Source organism: Mustelus asterias, chromosome 5, assembly GCF_964213995.1.
Source record: "Mustelus asterias chromosome 5, sMusAst1.hap1.1, whole genome shotgun sequence".
NCBI classification, from domain to species: domain Eukaryota; kingdom Metazoa; phylum Chordata; class Chondrichthyes; order Carcharhiniformes; family Triakidae; genus Mustelus; species Mustelus asterias.
The window spans coordinates 40161590-40179481 of NC_135805.1; the positions used below are offsets into that span (position 1 = coordinate 40161590).

The window sequence follows — 17892 nt, forward strand, 5'->3', positions numbered from 1 at the left end:
CTGACTGCTTTCACTTATCATCTCCGCTCCTACCACTACAACATTACATCAGAGTTTAGATTACTTTTCAAAGTCATATCTACTAAACATCTTTGCACCGTAATACACTATTTAACCCCTTTTTTTCTGTTCTCTAAGTAGTCACAGGGTATAAAGAACTTCACATGTTAGTTTGTAACATTGATAGTGGAGGAGCTCTAATTATCAATTACTTGGACAAGTATGGACTACTAAAGGAGATCCAGCTTAAGAACAAGTCATGATTGACTTAACTTGATTGAGTATTTTGCTAAGATAACAGATGGTGAATGAGGGCTGTGTATATAAACTTCCAAAACATATTAGATAAAATACCATGTAATAAACTTATTAGTAAAATTGAAGCCCATGGTGTAAGAAGGGCAGTAACGTCAAAGCAAAGTTTTCTGAGGGATAGAAAACAAAGTTGTGGTGAATGGTTGTTTTTTGGAGGTATGGAAATAGCCAGTGGTGTTCCCCAGCGTTGAGCACTGCTTTTTTGGGCGTACGTTAATTACGTCCATTTGAAGGTACAAGGCACAAATATGAATATTTACGGATGCCCTGAGACTTTGGAGTTTATACAACAGTGAGGAAGATAGTAATAGACTTCAAGAGGACATGGAGAGCTTGATGGCATAGCTGGGAGCATGGCAGATCAACACAGGAAAGTATGAGGTGCTGCATTTTGGTAAGAAGTTGATGAAAGTTGATTCATGAGGGGAAAGTCGTGCTTGACGAACATGTTGGAATTTTATGAAGATGTGACTAGGGCGGTTGATGGAGGAGAACCGGTGGATGCGGTGTTTTTGGATTTCCAAAAGGCGTTTGATAAGGTGCCCCATAAAAGGCTGCTGAAGAAGATTAGGGCACACGGAGTTGGGGGTAGTGTGTTAAAGTGGATTGGGGACTGGCTATCCGACAGGAAGCAAAGAGTCGGAATAAATGGGTGTTTTTCCGGTTGGAGGAAGGTAACTAGTGGCGTGCCGCAGGGATCGGTACTCGGGCCGCAACTGTTTACCATTTATATAGATGATCTGGAGGAGGGGACGGAGTGTAGGGTAACGAAGTTTGCAGACGACACAAAGATAAGTGGAAAAGTGAATCGTGTGGAGGACGGAGAAGATCTGCAGAGAGATTTGGACAGGCTGAGTGAGTGGGCGAGGATATGGCAAATGGAGTATAACGTTGATAAATGCGAGGTTATACACTTTGGAGGAAATAATAACAAATGGGATTACTATCTCAATGGAAACAAATTAAAACATGCTACCGTGCAAAGGGACCTGGGGGTCCTTGTGCATGAGACGCAAAAGCCCAGTCGGCAGGTACAACAGGTGATCAAGAAGGCAAATGGGATGTTGGCCTATATCGCGAGGGGGATAGAATATAAAAGCAGGGATGTCTTGATGCACCTATACAGGGCATTGGTGAGGCCGCAGCTGGAATACTGTGTGCAGTATTGGTCCCCTTATATGAGGAAGGATATATTGGCATTGGAGGGAGTGCAGAGAAGGTTCACCAGGTTGATACCGGAGATGAGGGGTTTGGATTATGAGGAGAGGCTGAGGAGATTGGGTTTGTACTCGTTGGAGTTTAGAAGGATGAGGGGGGATCTTATGGAGACTTATAAGATAATGCGGGGGCTGGATAGGGTGGAGGCGGAGAGATTCTTTCCACTTAGTAAGGAAGTTAAAACTAGAGGACACAGCCTCAAAATAAAGGGGGGTCGGTTTAAGACAGAGTTGAGGAGGAACTTCTTCTCCCAGAGGGTGGTGAATCTCTGGAATTCTCTGCCCACTGAGGTGGTGGAGGCTACCTCGCTGAATATGTTTAAAGCGCGGATGGATGGATTCCTGATCGGTAAGGGAATTAAGGGTTATGGGGATCAGGCGGGTAAGTGGTACTGATCCACGTCAGATCAGCCATGATCTTATTGAATGGCGGGGCAGGCTTGAGGGGCTAGATGGCCTACTCCTGCTCCTATTTCTTATGTTCTTAAAGACAATACCAGCAAAATGGTACAATTTTAAAAGGGATGCAAGAGCAGAGATATGTTTTGGTGTCCATACGCAAATCTTTGAAGATGCCAGGATAAGTTGAGGAGGCTGTTTATAAAAAAAAGCATATTGGAGTCCTTGACTCAAAGTCATAGAATACAAAAGCCAGGCAGTTATCCTAAATCCTTATAAAACACAAGTTCAGCACCAGCTGGATTATTGTGTCCAGTTCTGAACACCACATTTTAAGAAGAGCCGCAGTACAGCAGATATTTATGAGAGTGGTTCCAGGGATGAGGAATTAAAATAATGTGGAGAGACCGAGGAATTTTGGAAATTTCCCCTTTGAGCAGAGAAGTCAAAGAGATTTGGTGTTTCAATAGAGTAAATAAAGAGTAACTGTCCCAGTGGCTGAGGAATAAGTGACCAGAAGGCACAGCTTTAATACGATTACAAAAGAATTAGAAGTGACATGAGGGAAAGAATGTTATTTGCACAGAGTGGTTAGGATTTGGATTGCACTGCCTGATACTACCATTAATAGCTATCAAAAGGGGGTTAGATAAGTTCATAAGCTGCAGAGATTTGGGGATAGAGCCAGGGTGTTGGACTAACTGCATGGCTTTTGGGGAAGCTGAGGAATCCTGTGCTAAACTATTCTATGCTTCAAGAGACTGGCTTCATTTTCTTAAACCTGCTTTAAAGAGTTTTGCCATACCAGAGTTAATTGATTGCATTTATTCCCACAGACTCATGGATCTGTAGGTGAACCTTGGTGGATTTGGGTGGAAGATCCTGTGAATGACCACATATATCACTCAGAATACTTCCTCCTCCAGAAGAAGCAGGTGAGATGTAACCACATAGCTAATATACAGTCATGATATTTTCACCATTACTTCCCAAGTTTGTGGTCTGTGGTTGTTACCACAGTGAAGTCGAATTGATATATTGCTGAATTCACTGGAGAACATTTCTTGCAGGAAGCCCCTTTTTATTTACCATATTGGGAAGACAATTGAAATTAGTTTTACTTGCATGACACAGAAGTATATGCTTACGATATGTCTAAAAGCTGGTGACCATGATTTTAAGACAACGATCAATATGTGAGGTCAATCCGGGGTGACACAGTGGTTAGCACTGCTGCCTCACAGTGCCAGGGACCTGGGTTCGATTCCTGGCTTGGGTCACTGTCTGTGTGGAGTTTGCACATTCTCCCTGTATCTGCGTGGGTTTCCCCCCGGATACTCCGGTTTCCCCCCACAGTCCAAAGATGTGCAGGTTAGGTGGATTGGCCATGCTGAATTCTCCCTCAGTGTACCCGAACAGGAATGTGGTGACTAGGGGATTTTCACAATAACTTCATTGCAGTGTTAATGTCAGCCTACTTGTGACTAATAAATAAACTTTAACTGTATGCTCATTCATACCTGCTACTATCTGCAATTTGCCATTGCTCCTTACAGCAACATTTAATCAGTGTTGAATAGCCCTTTAGAACTTTCCTAGAAATGTGTAATGTTGAAGTAATCCTGTGGATTCATGGTTTGTTTCTCAGCTTTAAGGTTGGTCAGTCCTTTATTGGTTGACTTGAATGAGAAAAGTGCATTCTAGATGTCAGCATAATGTTGCTACTTTTCCTGTCTGATCCTATCTGCTTTAATCAAAGAGTATTCTTAAGTAAGAATGCTGCTAACAAGGTGTACAAGAAGGTAATCTAAAGGCAACAATTATGACGAAAAGGAAAATAACAGTTAAATTCATAGGTAGGAGTTTTCTCTGGATGCCTTAGGTGCTAAAGAGCCTCTGAGGTGAGCCAGCTGGTATGTTAAGGAGCAACAGTTCACCACAAGAGTGCCATGTTGATAAAGGAGTTGAAGCAAACTAGGAATAGCCTCCTGGAGGATCATAAATAGTTGATGATTAAAATGCCTGCTAGCTCAATAAGGACCTTGGACTTTCCATATTCCAGACTTTAAATAAATACGCGTTGTTCTTGTGGTATATCCTGTTGATGTGTAATGCTTAAGTTAACATACCCTCCTAACAGCGACTAGCTAAACAGGAATAAAATAAGTCATCACTGAAGTTTACAGGCATAATTTCAATCCATGCTCAGCTTCACTCTTCACTCGCTGCCGGACAATGATTTTTGATGAGGACTTTTGGTACATATTGGGAGACTTTCTGGGACATTTTGTCAAAATTTGACCAACGCTTGATAACAATTTTGCTGGAAATTGTGTCAGCAATTTTCCTTAAAAAAACAAGTGAATGCTGTGCCGTTCTACCTTATTAAAACCTTGTAGGAGACATCATGTGGAAGATAGAGCTGGACATCTTCCTAGCAGTACTCCTTACTCTGCTTGAGAAATGGGAAGATTTGCTAAGGCTAGATGGAACCAGCACCAAATGCTAGAGGAGAGACAGAGAGAGAGAGGAAGGAAGGAAAGGAGAAATCCTTTGAGTAAAAGGCTTTATCCATCCAGAGTGTTTAGAAAGCATTACTCCCACATTCACAGCCCTAGACCAGTACATGAGGAGGGTGTGCAGACTCATAGAAGGAAGACTCAAACATCACAGCACAGCCATGAAGCCATGATTACATTGCCTATGGCATTCAAGATCACAGTGGTAATTTAAATGCAAAATACTGCGGATGCTGGACATCTGAACTAAAAACAGAAAATGTTGGAAAGCTGGCTGAGTTTTTCCAGGATTTTTTGTTTTTATTACAATAATTATTTGTTGTCCACTGTCACGGGAAATATCAGTCACATGTAATCCTTTGTGTATAATGGAGGTCACTTAGAGACTATATTCTTTGAGGAATAGCTATACTCTCTGAAGAATGGCTATACTGTCTAAAGAATTACAATATATCCTTTCCTATTGTCAGATATGAGCAGCGGCAGAGCATACAAACATAGAAATTAGGAGCAAGGGTAGGTCACTTGAGTCTAATCTGTCATTCAATAGATCCTGGCTAATCTGATTATAACTTCAACCTCACATTCCTGCCTACCTGGAGACAGTGTGCCATTCGCTAATGGCAGGATCCTCTGGTCCTGCCACTGTCAATGGGAAATCCTATTGAGGCCACACCATGCCGCCGGGAAACCCGCGGCAGGGGTGCGCCATCGGCAGAACCAGAGAATCCCGCCAGTGTGAACTGCCAGAGTATTCCAGCCTTTGTGTGTCTTTGCCCTCAACCCTTGAGCCACCCTACAACATACTATTGTGTGTCAGACAGAGCACTCTACACCTTCACTGGAAGTGGGTACACCACTTCATGAGAATTGCTCTTAATCAATGCTTGAGCACCCTAGTCGGGCGGCACGGTAGCACAGTGGTTAGCACTGCTGCTTCACAGCTCCAGGGTCCCGGGTTCGATTCCCGGCTCGGGTCACTGTCTGTGTGGAGTTTGCACATTCTCCTCGTGTCTGCGTGGGTTTCCTCCGGGTGCTCCGGTTTCCTCCCACAGTCCAAAGATGTGCGGGTTAGGTTGATTGGCCAGGTTAAAAATTGCCCCTTAGAGTCCTGGGATGCGTGGATTAGCGGGTAAATATGTGGGGGTAGGGCCTGGGTGGGATTGTGGTCGGTGCAGACTCGATGGGCCGAATGGCCTCCTTCTGCACTGTAGGGTTTCTATGATTTCTATGATTTCTAGTCTAGTCCAGCACCTACAAGCAAGTTTGGTAATCATCAATTATCTCCAAAATTGTGGAACATATCCAGAGTTTCGAACAACATCCGTTTCATACCTGTTTTCACCCATTTACCCAAAATAACCCAACAGTCTCTCCACTGTGGAATTCCCAATTGGAGCATGGATGAATTTCCTGGACCAGTGTTAAGTTGAAAGAATGATTTTGTTCTCGATGAGAATCATTACATACGGTTCACATACATATCGTTCTTGTTTTATTTTGCTTTGGAAGGTTGCATAATAGGCAATTTGGAAATGGAAAGATATTTTGACAGAGGAAATCTTCTGTTTTCTTTTATATTGATTGTAGGTTTTGTCCAAAGCGCCGCAGCTACTAGTATTCACCATTCCTATTTTTGAGCCATTGCCGTCTCAATACTATATCCGGGCTGTGTCTGATCGGTGGCTGGGAGCTGAGGCCGTGTGCATAATAAACTTTCAACATCTGATTTTGCCGGAGAGACATCCCCCACACACTGGTAATGTAGCAATGAAATATCTATTTATGTATCACGGGTAGTTTGAAGGTAATTATCAATAGCTTTCACCACTCTAGGTGGCTCAGTAGTATAATCAATGTATAATTGAATTGTACAAAGAAGGTCCCAAGTTCAATCCAAAATGTACTGATCTCATTTAGAGTCATGATGGAATCCTTACAATTGGCCTCAGGAGTCCTCAGGGAAAGGAAAACCAGCCAGATTTCTAGCTTGTCATCATTTTCCAATGATTCCAACTGAGAGTTTAAATGTTCATAAAGACACTGGGTCAAAGTAGGTTGTGATACTTCCTATGGCAGATTAAGCTATCAGCGCACTCTATCCAGGTTCGCACATAAATAGCAGTCATTATCGGTGCAAGACTCAGTGATAGCAGCGAAAGTTCTGAGTCAGAAGGTTGTGGTTCATGCCTCTCTCATGAGCACATGACCTAAGCTGACATTTCAGTGTAGTAATGAGAGAGAATGCACTGTTAAAGGTGCCATCCTGTACCGGGGTTTCTGCATTGTACTGCATGAGAGAGGGATATGGGCCAAACACGGGCAACTGGGACTAGCTTAGTGGTTAAAAAAAGGGCGACATGGTCAAGTTGGGCCGAAGGGCCTGTTTCCATGCTGTAAACCTCTATGACTCTATGACTATAAGTCTTTAAACTGAGGCTGTCTCTATCCACGCAGTTTGATGTAAAATACTCCAAGGTGCTGTTCAAAGAAGGTAGGGAGAGCATACTATCCTGATATCCTGCCTAGCATTATCTGGTTAGAATCATAGAATCCCTTTGGTGCAGAAGGCGGCCATTCGACTCATCAGGCCAGCACCGACTCTCCAAAAGAGCATCTTACCCAGGCCCTCCTCTCCGCCCTGTACCCATAACCCCACAGATTTACCACCAATCCACCTAAGCTGCACATCTTTGGACTGTGGGAGGAAACCGGAATACCCGGATGAAACCCACGCAGATAAGGGGAGAACATGCACGTAAACAGTCACCCAAGGCTGAAATCCCTATGAGGCAGCAGCGCTAACCACTGTGTCACCATGTCACCCATAAATAAATACCAGATAATCTTTCCTTGTGGCATTGATATAGAAATATTTGGTCATTTATTCACTCTTTGTGACAAGTTGCTGTCCACATCTTGGCTGCTACATTTACCCCCAAAACAACACTGACTACACTTCAGATGCAACTAATTTGGCGAATATGAATCATATCCTTTTCAACCTGTCTCTCTTCAATAAAGCACATTGTTGTTAAAATCTTGTCTTTTTTATCCAAAGAGGCCTTTCAGTTTATTGGCACTCTCCATTTGTTTGCTAGTTGCGTGAATGTGTTCATATGTATTACATGTTTGCGTTCTTTGTACTTTGCAGAATTGCTGGACCTGCAGCCATTGCCCATCAGTGCTCTGGGAAATCGCGAGTATGAGGCATTGTACAAGTTCACCCACTTCAACCCAATTCAGACTCAGATATTTCATACCCTCTATCACACTGACTGTAATGTACTACTTGGAGCGCCCACGGGGTCTGGAAAGACGGTCGCAGCTGAGCTGGCAATATTTCGTGTTTTCAACAAATACCCGACATCAAAGGTTATTTTTGGTTTCATATTCTCTCTTATGTATGTAACATTTCTGGTTGAATTACTGAAGTTGAATGTTAAGCCTTTGTAAAACTGTATAGCAAAATTTTTCATCTCCTAAGTCCATACTGATATGCTTGATCTTTTTCTTTAAAATTCTAATTCAAAGTATTTTTTGTCCATCCTAACCTATTGCTTATTCTGGACTTTGACTCCTGAAGTGACCTTTGAACTCTTGTATGGTTTCTAGGCTGTTTACATTGCTCCTCTCAAAGCCCTCGTCCGTGAGCGAATTGATGATTGGAAAATCAGGATTACAGAGAAGCTGGGTAAAAAGTAAGCACCACTCTAAATGGGGTAAATTCATCGAATAGGTGGCTAACTGGTGAAAAGAAAATCACCTAATTATTGAAGCCCCTGCTTTTCCTTTTATATTGATTTAAACGGAATTAAATCAGACAGAATATTATCTACAAGATTGGCAACCATTCATTGAAGAGAAAGGTTTACCCCAATATTTCTTCAATTGGTAAATTCTTCGACTTTTTAACTCCCTCCCACCTGAACTCTTAGCACTGCTGCCTCACAGCGCCAGGGACCCGGGTTAGATTCCCGGCTTGAGTCACTGTCTGTGTGGAGTTTGCACGTTCTCCCTGAGTCTGCGTGGGTTTCCTCCCACAGTCCAAAAGACATGCTGCTTAGGTGTATTGGCCATGTTAAATTCTCCCTCAGTGTATCCGAACAGGCGCCAGAGTGTGGCGACTGGGGGATTTTTGCAATAACTTCATTGCAGTGTTAATGTAAGCCTACTTTGACTAATAAATAAACTTTACTTTAAATTGATCATTAGATTTTTGCTTATTAGCTTCCACAATTTCCTTGGTCATTCATTTATAGAGTATTCAATGATGGTCTGCTTTTATTTGGCCCTAAGTAAATGTTTAGAGATATGGATAAGTTGCAAGGACAGTGCAACCTTTGTTCTTTTCATACCTTTTAATAGTTTTTTTTAATTAAAAATGTTCCGCTAACTAAGGAAGTGTTTGGTTTAGATGAAAGAATTTCCAGAAACAATGTATTACAACAGTTAAGTGTGTGCGGGGGTATGTTTGCTTCTCAAACAGATGTTGCCCCTTCCGAACATCTGTTCCCACATGTGCATCCTTCATGTCAGTTCTCTTCAAATGGTTAGTACAACCTTTTGTATCAGCACAATTTTTTCAAACAGAGGGAGGAGGAATTTCTGGATGTACGCTGGTTTGTTTTCCAGTCAAATCCTGTTCTACAAGTTGCTGAGCAATCAGTAACATGATTGATGGCATATGGATGTAGGCTTTGAAGTGACTCTTCAGATCTATCACTTGATATTTCTATTCTGCAGAGAATAACCTAAACCCAACTGCACACTGATATTTGTGACTACTTTTGCATTGATCTATATGTGGGTGTACACATCCAAGTGCTCACCTCACCCTAATCTGAGTTTCTGGTATAACTCATAGAACATAGAACAGTACAGCACAGAACAGGCCCTTCGGCCCACGATGTTGTGCCGAGCTTTATCTGAAACCAAGATCAAGCTATCCCACTCCCTATCATCCTGGTGTGCTCCATGTGCCTATCCAATAACCGCTTAAATGTTTCTAAAGTGTCTGACTCCACTATCACTGCAGGCAGTCCATTCCACACCCCAACCACTCTCTGCGTAAAGAACCTACCTCTGATATCCGTCCTGTATCTCCCACCACGAACCCTATAGTTATGCCCCCTTGTAATAGCTCCATCCACCCGAGGAAATAGTCTTTGAACGTTCACTCTATCTATCCCCTTCATCATTTTATACACCTCTATTAAGTCTCCCCTCAGCCTCCTCCGCTCCAGAGAGAACAGCCCTAGCTCCCTCAACCTTTCCTCATATGACCTACCCTCCAAACCAGGCAGCATCCTGGTAAATCTCCTCTGCACTCCTTCCAGCGCTTCCACATCCTTCCTATAGTGAGGTGACCAGAACTGCACACAATATTCCAAATGTGGTCTCACCAAGGTCCTGTACAGTTGCAGCATAACCCCACGGCTCTTAAACTCCAACCCCCTGTTAATAAAAGCTAACACACTATAGGCCTTCTTCACAGCTCTATCCACTTGACTGGCAACCTTTAGAGATCTGTGGATATGGACCCCAAGATCTCTCTGTTCCTCCACAGTCTTCAGAACCCTACCTTTGACCCTGTAATCCACATTTAAATTAGTCCTACCAAAATGAATCACCCCACAACTCCAACCTGATACGAAGCTGCAGCTGTCCCCAGGCTTAGAAACATTGTCATGTCAGAAGGAGAGCTGTAATTTAATTGACAAAGCAAAATATGTTCATAGATGCTGTTCTTTTTTTGTCTTCAAAATGACATTCCCACGAGGTAAGTTGCTGTATAGTAATTGTGTTTAGGATGCAGGTGGGAGCATTACCTAGGGATTCACATGGGCTCATGTAGAAAGGAACAGACTCCAGAATTTGATGGCCTCAGAACATGCACCAATTATGTGACCAAACAGGTTGATTATCCACCTGTAATTCCTTCTAACAAGGCCAGGAGGGAAGAGCAGGAGAGTCTCCTGGTCAGCTCTACTTGCTGTGTAGTGGCAACCTGCAAGCTAGCTTCTGAAAACTGGCAGCCTATTCCAGTTTAAAGAAAATGGAAGCAGACTAGATCTGTGGTTGGGTTAAGGGACGGTGTGCCTGGAATGCATACCTGTGCAAACGATTGTTTATGAAAGTGAAATGATTGGCTCGAGTTCTACCCTTCACCTGGTTTTCTGGGAAATGGCATGTTAGCAGACAATGGTTGCCTAAAGGTGAGGGCTGGAAACTGAGAAAAAAATCTTCAATCAAAAATTCTAGTGGCTGTTCTGAAAAAGAGCAGAAAGCAAGTAAAAATTGATGATGTCAGAGTCTGAACCATGTGACCAGTGGACCACCTAAGTGGATATGGGTTACAACCCTCCTGAAGAGAAATCAAGATATGGTCCTGGCATGGTCACTATGTAGAAGAAGTAAAATCAGAAAGGTATTTTGTAAGATAGGTGCCTATCACTTGGATAGCGATGAAGGTTTGAATCTTCTATTAGAAATCTGAAATGATGAATTGCAAAAAGCCGATGATGCATGGTCAGAATTTGATAGATTTAGGAAAAAGATGATCATTCCCTGGAAGAATACATCATGGACTTTAACAGATCGTATACACGACTGATGAAATGCAATTTAGGAATCTCAAGATCAGCACTAGCATTTAAATTGCTGAATTGTGCTAAGGTGTCTCATATGGACCAGAAACTGGTTCTAACTGGCATTCCATGTCAGGGAAAGAGACCCTGCTGGACTAGACGTCTGCTGCCTTCAGTAGAGAATTCCTGGGAGAACAGTCATTTAATTTAGCTTTCATGAAACAAATGAGGCATTCAACAGTGACACAAAGAATAGAGGACTAAATGATTGCCACATTTCAAAATAGTACAGATACTGGGCGCAAGGATTCAAGACACCTTTAGTAAATCTGGCAATTATTGCAGAAGACAAAATAAGGGGCAAAATGAATCCCAAGGATCAGTCAACAGATGTTCCAGGTGGGTTTGAAGTATCGATTAACTTTCCAAAGTGAAGAGGTTGGTCCTCGAAATGACACGTTATGCAGAGAATACTGAAGAAGAGGATGAAGATAATGATGAATCCGAACAAATTATATTAGTCACAAAGGCTTTTAGTCCTTGCTCAATGGGCTTTTCATAGATTCCTTTAAATTTGGAATACTAGATGGAGTTTGTTCTAGATAGTGCTAGGTAGTACTTGAGGAATATGTGGATCAGATTGGTTCAAATGTTACTTTGTAGTTAAAAAGGCAATGAGGATTAATGCTAAATTAAGATACATAACTGTACTACTTGCTTTCAATTTGACGACAACAACACTTTGAGGTCACTAAAGGAAGTTATAACACTATTTGAAATACCTGGAATAATGCACTATTTAAGTATGATGTAATCTTTAGTGAAATATCTATGCTGTTGAGTAAGCATTCTATGAGAAAGACACAAATTAAATTTGTAACGGAGCAAGATAAGATAATTATTTGTGGAAAGTTAGTGAATCTGCAGTTTACCCAGTGAGGACACTATTGTACGCATTTAATAAAACATGGGGCTGGATTTGATAGCTGCAAATCAGGCAGCCACTCCCTGACCCCCTTCTGCAAACATAAAATAGGGCGTGATAACCTCAGATTGACAATACAATGTCATCATACCAGTCTCCAAAAAGACAGAAGGCACGCAGACACTGAGATGGGAAGCCTACCATTTTGAAATTACCGAGCATGTTAACAACCTAATTGCAATTTTTCATTGCTGGGTGCATTTTTTGGGTGTCAGACGTGAAATGGTTTGGGAGTAGTTTACAGCAGCTATAACAAGGTGGCACAAAGGCTGAAGAGAAAGCTTGTTGTTGGGTCCATAGCTGAATGTAGCAACAAATTCTGTGAGTGAAGGTAGTCGTGTCTCTGTGTTTTTAATTTTTTTTACTTCTTAGTCTGCCCCTTTGGATTTGTAGCCAAGACTGAGTTCCTATTAAAGGCATAACCCCAATGCCACATTACATCCCGGCCCAAACTCCTGATTGGGCACAGAGCCCCTCCTTTGTATTGCTATTGGTCGCCTTGCCACCAGACAACCACTAATTGGCCATCCGTGCTTGGTTTGATAAACTGAGATTGCAGGAGCGGGCAGACCACTCATGTCCCATTCTCCAGAATTAAATGGACGGATGCAAACCATTAACTGTCTGATTGTCTCACTAGAAAAAAGTGTATGTACAAAAAAATTATTAGGGGCGTTCTGCAATGTAAAGAATCGTGCCTGAAGTCAAGTCATATCCACAGCATCACAACTGCCACCACAGGTAGAGCAAGGAGGGAGGTTCCAAATCCACCCCAGCTAGAACAGGAATCGAACCCCATGCAGTTGGCACCTGCCTGACCCATACTGGTAATCCAGCTGTGGAAATTAAGTTGTAATTCCAGCTATGGCCAAATATTTAATTCACTTTGTTCTGCAAGATTAAGGATGCTCACTTCAAATAAAGCACCATGGGGTTGCTGTGAAATTATAGTTAAAAGCAGTTAAAAACTGCAGATGTTGGTGTGGAAAATTAAGTTACAACAACAACAAGGCAACTCTGTCAACAAGAATGGAAAAAAAGTTATCAACAAGGCCTTCAATGAGGCCAACACTTGCATATTCAGGATAAATGCTTAATCTAAGCCTTGTTTCAGTTTCATAAACACTGGGCCCTATTTCACATTTTGATTCTAAGTGCTGGGCGGACTTGAAACTGGGAGTGTTTCAGATCCGACTTTTAGACCCGTTCTCAGATGCCCCCCATACGCACACTGCCTGAAAAAATATCAGCGATTCCGAATCGCACTGCAGAAGCCTGTGGGTGGGGCTTAACGCACCCGAAACCCTGCAGCACCGATTGGTGCCTCCAACTGCGCATACAGCAAAAAAAAATAGAATGCGGCTCCCCTATCACATCCCCCCCAGGCCAGATAATGCCTCCCCGGCCCCCACAGATATTGCCCCACCCCCACAACACAACTGACCCCCTTATTCCCCCACCCCCTCCATCACCCAGACTGATTGCAGGTCCCTCCCACTTCCCCCCTCACTGATCACAGGCAGAGTGGCAGCGGACTCCTCCGCCCCCCCCCCCCCTCTCTGTTCTCCGGCAGAGTGGCAGCGGAGCCCCACTTTCCTCTCACTGATCACAGGCAGAGTGGCAGCAGACCCACCTCCCCCTTCCCCCTCACTGATCACAGGCAGAGTGGCAGCAGACCCCTCCTTTACCCCCCTCCCCCCCATCCGATATCGAGGAGAGAGCCGTCGGATCCACCTTCCCCTTCCCCACTGCTCTCAAGCAGAGAGCCGTCAGACGCTCGGCACTTACTTCCTTACTAACTGGAGTACCCAAATCGGACTTTTCTGGAGCATGTCTGTTTTGCGCCGATTCTGGATGGGCAAACGCACTGGTAAAGGGGGAAGTGCTGTTAAGGTTGGGCGTGCAGTCCATTAAGTCAATGCATTTAAATGGCCATTGCGCCCGTTTTGGGCACAGTCCCGATCGTGGCCATTTTCGGGCCTTGGTAAAGGGGGAACTGGCGCGGAGGCATGTTTGGATCGTGCTACTCACCTCACACCCAACTTTACCAAGGTTTTGCACCCGAAAACAGGCCCAACTTGATGGTAGAATCGAGCCCACTGTGTTCCCAGCCTTGGCTACAGAATGAAAATAAGATCCTTTCAACAACAAAATTGCAAAGGACAAGATACTATACAGTGAACTGTAACTGCTACATTCTATATGAATCGGGAGAACACCTTGCAGTGCATTGCTTTGAATGTGTGTTCTCCTTGCTAGCAAGTAACTAAAGCTTGTAAGTTTGAGTACTCACAGTGCCGATTGTTGTGTGTACCCAAGTTTGACTATAGCGCCTAGTGTTGTTTGTACCCAGGTATTTGACACAGCCAACTGGCCATAGAGGCAGAGTTGCTGTGGCAAAGTACACTTTCCCAGGCATGTTGCCATCTGGAGCCATATATAATGATGTTAGGGGGCTTCAATTTTCTTTCCATCACATGACTGACCAGGAAACTCTCCCACTCTTGCTTTCTGTTATTGGCGTATGTTAGAAGGATTTTTAGGTTGATAAGTCTCATTTTTATTGAAAGAGAGAGAAGAGAATCTGTTGCTTGTATATTTATTATGTTAAATGGGTGCAATTGGTGGGTATTTACTTCATTTCCTTTAAATAGAAACAGACTGGAAGTGAGATTGGGTTAGGAAGTGTGTGTTTGAAATATAAACTCTGTCCTTCATATTTTGCTTTCTAAATAATTGTATGTCTATTTCTAGTGTAGTGGAATTGACTGGGGATGTGACTCCAGACATGAAAGCAATTGCACAAGCCGACCTCATTGTCACAACCCCTGAGAAATGGGATGGAATCAGCAGAAGTTGGCAGAATAGGAGCTATGTCCAGAAGGTGTCAATCATCATTATAGATGAAATCCACTTACTAGGTAAGCATTGAACATAATTTAGTATTCCTTTTCCTTCTTTTTCCTCCCAATTTTAGTCCAGCCCCTTCTTTCCAAAAAAGCAAGGATGCAAAATTTTAGCCATTTCCGAGGCACCAATGTTCCATCTTCCATTTTAAATAAATGTTAAGGGCCAGTCCAGTGTAAGAGGTTTTAAACAAAACGCAACTCTGCTCAGTCAGTGAGAGTGAGAACTGTGCAGTGTTGTAATTGGAGGAACACAAGCACAGGAGACACAGAGCTGTTCCCCCAATCACTGATTCTGTCTCTCCCATGCTCACTGCTGTAGTTATTCCAATCACCAGTTCCCTCCCTCCCGTCCTTGCTGTTCCTCCAGACACAGAGGGCTGAATTTTTCCATCATGCTGGCCACAGGAATCATAGCGGGCGGGACACGGGCCTTGCAAAGGTCCATTGACCTTGGGCGGGATTTTCTGTCATTGGGCTGGAAAATCCCACCAGAATCTATAAATAGAGGAGCAACAAATGCGGGAGGGAGGGAAGCTGTTCCGGGAGGATCTGGAGAAGTTTTTGTGCTCTGTCCTGCTGCTTTGTGGCAGGAGACTTTAGGCTCCGCCATCACCAATCGTTTTTCGACCTGATGCTCAATAATCAGTCTGATCTGTTCGACATCCCCCATGACGTTGAAGACAAGAAGCTGAATTAGGGATCAAAAGGAGGCAAGAAACCCAAAGTGAGGACTAAGGTCGAGATCTGTACCAGAGTGGAAGCTAGGGTAGGGATCTGTACCAAGGTGGAGGTGGGTGTTCTGTACCAGCTAGCAGTTGCTCTGGATGGAGCAAGGCATTCTGTATTTCAGATTGGAAACCCAGCCCAGGATTGTTATGGCAACACCTGGGGACCCTTCTCTCAGTTTAAGGGGACTTAACTTCTAAGTGAGGGATGATATACTGTTAGGGAATATGGTTATCCACAATAGTACTCAAACTGACACTTGAATGTATTGATTCATGGTTGCAGCATAGTTCTACTGAATCACTCACTGTCAGTCAGTGCAGGAGAGATTATCAGTTGAACCCGGGAGCTTCTTGATTTGTGTGCCCAGTGGATAGGTTGCTGGGCCTTTGGAATCCTGACTGCTACTTTAAAGTAAATAAAGTTGTGGTGGCAGTGACTGTGGAGGCAATGCCAAATGAGAAATGAACAACCTTGCAGAAATTAATTTTGCCTGTCTCGAGTTTATATAAAATGCTTCTAATGATTGCCTGATTTATCTTTCATTGCATCAGATAGTTGGAATTTGAGATGAATCAGATCTTTGCTAATTATAGTAAATTAGAATTGTATTTAGAATCCAAATTTGAGAGAAAATACCAAGGAACTAAGGAAGAACGGTATCCTGAACTCTTCCTGTTAACTGCTTTGAATGACTGGAACCAAGTCACTTTGTCCAAACTGATGAACAGAGACATTTCAGGTGGCAACTTTACTTAGAAATATAGAAAATAGGAGCAGGGGAGGCCATTTAGCCCTTCAAGACTGCTCTGCCATTCATTATGATAATAGCTAATCATTCAACTTAGTATCCTGACCCAACCTCTCCCCCATATCTTTAGATCCTTTTTGCCCCAAGAGCTATAACTCACTCCTTGAAAACATTCAACTTTTTTGGCCTTTACTGCTTTCTGTGGTCGCAAATTCCACAGGCTCACTGCTCCCTGGGTGAAGACATTTCTCCTCATTTCAGTCCTGAAAGGTACACCCTGAACACCGACCCACATGGGAGTCCTGACTGACACCCTCACCCTCGACTGACACCCTCACCCCACCCTCGCTGGACTGGCTGAACCACCCCGCCTGACCCCCTGAGTCAGAAGGTCAGGCAAGATAGGAACGCTTAGATTTGAAGGTAAGAAATTACGAATGGAATGGCAATCCCCACTCAATTGTCACTTGTGGCCCAATATTTCTACCCATTTGAAGTCTATTAATTCCATCCATTTGAAGTGGCCTCGAAAGCATTCGCATTTCAATTCATAAAAATACAATAATTTTCCAACCCATCATGCTACAGTCCCAAGATTATGGGAGCCCAATTTCAACCCCAGTATGTTGGAAACAGTATGAATTATAACATTGCTTTGGCTTCTGTTTAAAATAGGGCATTTTTCTACTCAGACTTTTGTTGAACAGATTAGGACTTAAAAGTAATGCAACAACTTAAAATGTGTTTATTTGCAGGGGATGAAAGAGGTCCTGTGCTGGAAGTAATCGTCTCCAGAACTAGTTTCATCTCATCTCACACAGATAGCCCTGTAAGGATAGTGGGGCTGTCCACTGCACTGGCAAATGCCAAGGACTTGGCTGACTGGTTAGGCATCCGACAGGTAAGAACAAATATTAGACCACGGGGAGCAATTACAGATCATGGGCTCAATGCCAAATGGATTATGTGTGCTTGTGCACTTTGGGAGCACATATCATTTAATGGTACTTTGCAGAATCCAATCTGCGATTTGCAAGCTGCAACTGACAGTGATGGAATGATGTGCCTGTCATCTATATCACTGATGGTGCATTTCGGTGAACAGTAAAGATGCATTTTTTTGACTAAGCGCATATATCCTTAAACCAAACTTCTATAATTCACTTCACATTTAATGTTAAACTGCCTTCTGTCATTTTAAAGCTTCTGTGGCATTGATTTTATCACCTCAAAGAAAGCTGAGAGCGTAAATACTGAGAACATTAGGCCCTTGCTGCTTACAGTGTATTCCATTAACTGTGAATGGGTGCAGCTTTTACAATCAATACTTGTATGAATGTCATTATTGGACTGATGTAAAGTTGAGATTGCTGCAAAAATGGGATTTGCATATAGCAAACATGTAGATTGCTGCCTCTGTCCCAACTCATGCCTACATCTGCTAAAATCCTTCCCCAGCTTTTCAACATCGCTACATTTAA

At 43.0% G+C, this 17892-nt stretch overlaps 1 protein-coding gene across 1 annotated transcript in view; it reads left to right on the forward strand.

Annotated features, from left to right (window-relative positions):
- The window catches only part of ascc3 (activating signal cointegrator 1 complex subunit 3), a 562510-nt gene that overhangs the window by 389945 nt on the left and 154673 nt on the right, over positions 1-17892 (forward strand). The window contains exons 23-28 of the mRNA XM_078212424.1: positions 2768-2866; positions 6041-6209; positions 7605-7825; positions 8066-8151; positions 14780-14946; positions 17167-17312. Coding sequence (XP_078068550.1) covers positions 2768-2866; positions 6041-6209; positions 7605-7825; positions 8066-8151; positions 14780-14946; positions 17167-17312 — 888 coding nt within the window. The remainder of the gene's footprint in view (positions 1-2767; positions 2867-6040; positions 6210-7604; positions 7826-8065; positions 8152-14779; positions 14947-17166; positions 17313-17892) is intronic.